The sequence below is a fragment of the Myxocyprinus asiaticus genome, chromosome 10 (genome assembly GCF_019703515.2).
Source record: "Myxocyprinus asiaticus isolate MX2 ecotype Aquarium Trade chromosome 10, UBuf_Myxa_2, whole genome shotgun sequence".
Classification (NCBI taxonomy): domain Eukaryota; kingdom Metazoa; phylum Chordata; class Actinopteri; order Cypriniformes; family Catostomidae; genus Myxocyprinus; species Myxocyprinus asiaticus.
The window spans coordinates 33770258-33776979 of record NC_059353.1 but is presented as its reverse complement, the minus strand read 5'-3'; the positions used below and the strand labels follow the sequence as shown (position 1 = coordinate 33776979).

Here is a 6722-nt window from a genome sequence, read left to right as displayed (position 1 = left end):
ATATAAAACTGCTTTCCTCCTTAAGGGAACGTCACTTCTCACCTATGTTTGTGCCATAATCAGGAGCAGAAGTTGGAAAAGCCAGCTTCCAAACTATTGTAACATATAAATGAATGGGAGAGCCATAATTTTCACCTGCTGAACCCTGAATGACGCACAGATACCTGTGCAAGAGAGGGAGGGATTTGTGCACTTTAGCTGTCTTTGTTAAGCTGTCCTACAAACTTTACATGAATGTTGAGAAACTTTTTCAGCTGAACTGAAGGAGGGCAAATCAAACTCAACAAAAATAATGGAATTTGAAACCAGGATTAAATATGGAGAGCTAAACTATGCCGTGCTGAATAGTTTTCAATTTTGGATGAAAATTAGGCAAAAATAGTGCTTTAAAGTAAACTATGGTGGTACTTCAAGCGGGATGATATTAGACTTTCTGTTGAGGAAAAAAAAAAAGTAGTTTGAAAAGGTTGATTATTGACTACAGTACCATGACAGAAGAAATTCTGTCTTTAAAAGGCATTGATCTAACTTTACACATTGAATAAAAGACATTAACTTAAAGTACATTTCCTGTGAGAATTCATCCTGATATCTCAGGCTTGACAACATGTTAATTCTAATGTCCAAAGCCAGAATAACAAAATGTGCCCATACACTAAATATGCAGTTAAGGAGTACCATGCATCAGCAATTGAACAGCACCACACTCTCAAATATTTTTTTTTTCATTGATTTTTAGTCAGTTTATTTAATACTTAATGCATTGATTTTTATTCAAAGGATTATTCAACCACACAATTACTAAGGTTCCTCTCACACAAATCTCATAAATGTGTATTTAATGCTGTAATGTCGGGTCAATAGATCAGGTTCAGAGTGTGGCATCATCCTCTAATAAACAATGTTTTGCCCTGCATAAAGAAGGTATGAGCAAAACGCATAGATAAAGCTAATCCATTTGGTTACAATATGAAGCAGCTTACATTACTGAGCGCACTAAAGCTTTACGGAAGAGGAGGACTAATGCATTTTCCAGAACTGGAAATTTACCCAGAGCAATGATCCAAATATGCCGTCTGCTGAAATGATAGTGAGAAGCTTTATCAGACAAATCTCCGACACAGCAAATGTTTCAAAGTTATGCAACAGAACATGTATAAACGTATGTACTATCAAGAGTACTTGACAAAATGTAGACTGTTTCTTATTTGAACAGTATGATATAAAAATATTACAGTTCAAGTGGTTAAAATGCCCCTAAACGATCCTTTAACAGGAATGGATCATCCGATATTGGCAACACAAAGAAGTCTTTTACAGTCTCATTGCCTTACAACATGTGCTTTTCTCTTTTTTTGTATTTGTGGACGACTTGTTTCCATTCAATTAAAGAGATTCATTTTAGAGACGATCCTCATCAATTCCGTTAGATCTTCCAGAATTTCATTTTCCAGATGAGAAAACCACCACTCAAGGCATGTTCATCTAACATTTCAGCATAGCCTTAAATCCACGTTTTTCCATCCAACTACTAGAAAATTACTTCCATTCTTGGATGCCTTTCATCCCTTTTGGTATTCACCAGATTCTCAAGAGGCATTCATTCCATCAGATAGAAAGCCAGTCTGGGCTTGAAAAAGAAATACAAGAAGAAAAGCAGTATGAGGAGCACTGAACAGTCCATATCCAGAAGAAACCTGACTCTCAGCCGGATCCTGCTGGGTACCATTCCTCAGGCTGTCCGTGGAGTTGATCATCTCCTCCCTGAACTCCTGCTGCAGTAGTTTGGAAATTAGGTTGTAGTACTTGTTCTCAGTTGTGGGATAGTCAGGAAGAGCTGTGGTCAGGTTGAGCTCTGGTGGATCCAGACAGGTGCCGTTCAGATGGCTGTAGACCACCTCACTCAGATCCAAGCCAGCAACCGAGGAAGGGGATGCACATGGGATGTCTCTCACCAGCTTATAACTCTCCATCCACTCTCTCAGCCACTCCAGGTCACAGCTACACTCCCAAGGGTTTCGAAAGAGATACAGGCGCCCGATAAAATAGATGGGCTGAAAGACGGAAAAGGGTAAAGACGTCAAATTGTTGCTGTTGAGGTGCAGCGTCATGAGGCTTGTCAAGTTCTCAAAGGAACCCTCCTCAATATAGGACAGGCGGTTTCGATCCAGGTAGAGTACTTCCAGCTCTACCAGGTCACTGAACCATGTTTTGGAGACATTGGTCAGCAGGTTCCCACCCAGGTTCAACATTTTCATATTGCTTAATCCCTTGAAAGCCTGCTGGGGTAAATCAACCAACAGATTATCATTCAGGTAAAAGTTCTCTAGGCGCACTAGATCTTTGAAGGCCTCATCATGGATCACATTTATGCGATTCTCCTGCAAGTTGAGATATTTGAGGTTGGTTAGGCCCAGCAAAGAGTTGTAGGCTACTGCTTCAATCTTGTTGCGCTCCAAGTAGACGTGCGTAAAGTTTTCCATCCCCCGTATTGCACCAGGAATGCGGCGGAAGTTGTTTTGAAAGCACAGCAGTTCCTTAAGAGAAATTTGCTCAAGGAAGATGCGGTCTGGCATGTTGAAGAGGTTGCAATCAGAAAGGTCCAGGCGAACCAAGCGTTTGAGTGATGTGAAGGTGCGGGTATGCAAGTAACGGATGTACTCATTGTGGGCCATCTTGAGCTCCACCAAGTTGGGAAGCCCTTTAAATGCACCTGGTGTGATGAAGGATATGTTGTTGTGGTTAAGTGAGAGTGACTTGAGTGAAGGCAGTGTGCCAAATGCCCGCTCAGACAAGAACTTGAGGCTGTTCTTGTCCAGGTTGATGGAGGATGCCTCACAGGGGAACTCTTTGGGCAGGTCCACCATGTTGACATGGTCACAGAGGACAATGCAGCTCTTTTCCTGAGTACAAGTGCAGCTAGGAGGGCAGGAGCGTGTGCAGGCCCACAGGGCTAGGGCATGAGGGTTGAGGAGGAGCAAGTACACTTGAGAGAAGGGAAAAGAGTTGTGTTAGAAGGTGCTGCTTAACCACAACAAGCAATTAAGACATTGTCGTGTAGTCGGAATATTCTTTTGCGTGTTCATCAAAGCCAGGTGCACACTTTACGATTTTTACGGTCCTTTATTCAGGGTGTACGATATGATCCCAGTAAGATCTTGGGTAAAAGCCATGGCACACTGTGCAACATAATTTCAGACTGTACATTTTGTAGCCAAGACTGGTCCCAGTCGTACTGATTAACAGCGTTGACTGGGTGTTTTATCTGGCTGTCGTAAGAGCAGTCACACTGTACAATTGCAATGCAAAATTTCTGACACTGCCAGAACTTCGTCAGAGGATAAGATTCATCGCAAAGGCAATTAATTCGACTTTAGTAAACATGTCACACCAATTTATCAAAGATCGCCAATTTTGCCCAGCAACTAAATTTTTCTCATGTGGCAAAATCGTGGCCAATATCATACAGTATGAACACAGTTTAAGGGACTTTTTTATGTTCTAAATATCTATATCACTTATGCTGAACTGTTGTCCACTCCAAACTGATACATCTGTATTGAATAACACACAATGGGTTATAATAGAACTAGATAGCATTTGTTTGCAGATAAGACTAATAATAAACCTTTAACATTCAGAAGTAAGTTCCAGGATTTTATTACGATAATTAAACAGAAATGAAATGCTAGTCAGGCAGCACTTTGCAAATGAGGTGTGCTCATTCTCTTAGAGCAGTTATGAAAGATTACGGTGCACAACCAGAGATTGGAGGAATAATTGAATGTGTCACACATGGGATAGAGGGCTCCCTCTGTCCTGCAGCTGCTCTCCACACTGAAATTATGGTGATTAAGACAGGACAGATTACCCAAATACAATAGGTACTGTTTGTTCTCTGGAATTCATATAGTGTTCAAGAATGTCAAAATCATTTGAATTTTATAGTGTTGTTTTTAACATAGTGGCTTTACTGACACCTCGCATCTTCATAGAAATGCACAATAAATGTTTCTATATGTTAAAATGTACTTACCAGCAATAATGATGAAACACATCACTGGTCTCTCTCAGCTGTGGCTTTTGAGGATGAAATGACAGATTTTGCCAAATAAGTTTGATACTTCCACTAGGTGATTCAAGACAATGAAAATTAAAGTATGAAAATGTAAAACTTCTGACCGGTGTTACATCTTACCACCAAGAGGAAATGGAAATTTTCCATTACATCAAAAGTCCCAACCATTTCACTGATCCCAAAATGTCAACAAAAGCCCTAAACTATATCAGTACAGAATTCACCCACCCAAAATGTATCTACCTGCCATACATTTTCAGTAAAGGTTCACCTGCACTAATCATTAATGAAAGTACATCCAAAAGTTTGCCCAACATGATTCTGTCTGTTCTGCTTCATTCCAAGTGAAAATATGAATGGATTAATTGTCCTGTTGCTTATAGAGTTTGTGTGCACATGTCCACTAACATCAGCACTCCCCTTCTGAAAGCCATCACTTAATGGCACAAAAATCCTGGGATTATAGCTGTTTAAAGCAGTACTCTGAAATCAAAGCGAGCAGAAATGACCTGCTGGGCCTCAATGGTACATACAGATAACAATCTGCAATCTCCTTACATGAACCAACAGACTGTGGCCATGGGATGAACACTAAAACTTTTCAGGAAACATCTGCCAAGTAACATTTTACACGTTTTCTTAGAGACCATTCTGTCTTCCCAATGTAATATTAGGAAAGAGTGGGGTAATATGTGCCACTTTTTACTTAAATTGTCCTGACAGGAAAAAAAACGTTTCAAGTCTAAGGTTGCTTCTTCAACGCATAATTTCATGGGGGAAAACAAATTGATTATTTCCTTTAAAAAGGGTTTCTGTCAGCCACCACTTGTCCTCAACAAGACTAATTTAACGTTCACAATCACTGTTTGTTGATAGTGGCACACTGGCACATCTTACCCCCAAATCATCTGGCACACACCCCACAGCTAACGCTTTGAGAAAAAATGTTTTAACCTCCTGATACCCTGCATTCACATGTGTGGACATTACATTTTGACTTTGCTATAGGCTATGCATAATTTTATTTTATTTAAACCGACTGATCTCAGTTCAGGAGACTCTAGGCTGGCTTAAAGGGTTAAACTTTCAATGCACCAAGTCATATGACTAAACAACATGGTGCCGATCTCAAATGTCTTTGGAAGAAACAATAACAAAACCACATCTGGTAAGAAACTTCATTAAGTTGTTATATTAAAACCTGTTTGAGTCAAAAGAATAGAGTCTTTAGTTTCATTCGATATGCCATTTTAAAAATGTTATTGATTTATTGAGAAACGGCACACTTAAACACGTACATGGACTGTAGGCTCTTTTTCCTTAAAATCAATAGATGGATGTATCCAAAAGCTAGAAAATGTTGCTTTCAGAGGCTGTATATGGAGTTAGGATGAAAATAAGATGCATTTCAAACTTTTCTGAGAGCAGTACAGACAGACAGCAAACTGGAGGTTAAGTCATTCCCTAATTAGGGAGCATCCTACAGCTTTCCTATGCATCCAAGTGCATTCACTCTTAACACCTGGTCAAATGTTCAGTTTCAGTCTGCAAATGATGTTTGGACCACTCCACATGTTTGGCAGACATGGGACAATGGTAATCAGTACATACTGTATTTTAACATGGTTGGCACTGATTGGATGATGCTGGCCATAATATTTATGCAAATTTCTGATGGAATGTCTGTAACCGCTCCAAAACTTGAATAACCAACACTCCTGGAAGCATAATAAACAATCTGATTAAAACATCTGACTTTCTATAGCTTTGTATTATTTAAAATTTCAAAATGTATTTATTTTTTTTTTTCCAGTTTCTTAGGGGCTACTAGTTACAAATCAAAAAAAGGAATGGAAAATGCACACAGCAGTCACGCTCGGATCTCAGAAGGTTAATGAATTTTATAATTTTGGCTAATATTTGACCATTTAATTTACATGGTTTTATACGATGGCAATTGTTAAACATTTTTAAATCTTGATAAATATATTCTGACTAAACTTTACCCGTCATGTATAAAATTTACTTTGACACAAAAATAGGTTACAGCACAAAACTTTAATCTTGCCACTTTTCTCATGTGCTCCTCTCAATCACAGACCACTGTAATGGGCCCTTACTAATATATAAATAATGGGTGAGATCTCTCATCTCACTCTATGCTATCTCAGTGTTGCAATCTGGTTTATGATGCCCAGAAAAATAGGGCTCAGTAACAACACACAAAAGCTCTAGGTCTAAGACACCTCATTTATACTGGAGCAGAGACTATAATGATTAGTGGTTTTCCCATAACATGTTCTGCAAACATCTAGTCCTGCAATCACTCTTATTTTCATTTGCTCCAATCATTTACAAAAGTAAACATTTAATTAAACGAAGTCTACCATGACATGAATATGATGTTTGGAAATGAGAGGTGCTTTATAACACTTCACCCAAAAGTTACTAAATCACAATAAAGAGCAACATCCATTGCAAAAAAGGGAAGACAACAGACACTTGCTAGTTAAAGAATGAATTTCTATTTTGTAAACAAACTGGGGTGAACTAATTTCAAACAACTCCCTTTTAGTTTAGGTCATGCCAAGAATAGCTGTTACAATGTTTGACCCAACTTTTTGCTACATCAAACATTTAAGAA

At 38.8% G+C, this 6722-nt stretch overlaps 1 protein-coding gene across 1 annotated transcript; it reads right to left on the bottom strand.

The window, feature by feature from the left end:
- Positions 1-690: 690 nt before the first annotated feature.
- nyx (nyctalopin) lies at positions 691-6605 on the bottom strand. The gene is made up of 2 exons (XM_051707943.1): positions 4037-6605; positions 691-2986 (listed from the first exon to the last, which is right to left on the bottom strand). The coding sequence occupies exons 1-2, from the start codon at positions 4056-4058 to the stop codon at positions 1590-1592; spliced, it is 1419 nt and encodes a 472-aa protein (XP_051563903.1). The 5' UTR covers positions 4059-6605; the 3' UTR covers positions 691-1589.
- Positions 6606-6722: the final 117 nt, after the last annotated feature.

What these genes read in the sequence shown, in the direction of transcription:
- nyx (XM_051707943.1), bottom strand. Translation starts at nt 4,058, where the DNA reads ATGTGTTTCATCATTATTGCTG. An exon ending in GTGTTTCATCATTATTGCTG is followed by an intron (nt 2,987 to 4,036) that starts GTAAGTACATTT and finishes CCTTCTCTCAAG; the next exon opens with TGTACTTGCTCCTCCTCAAC.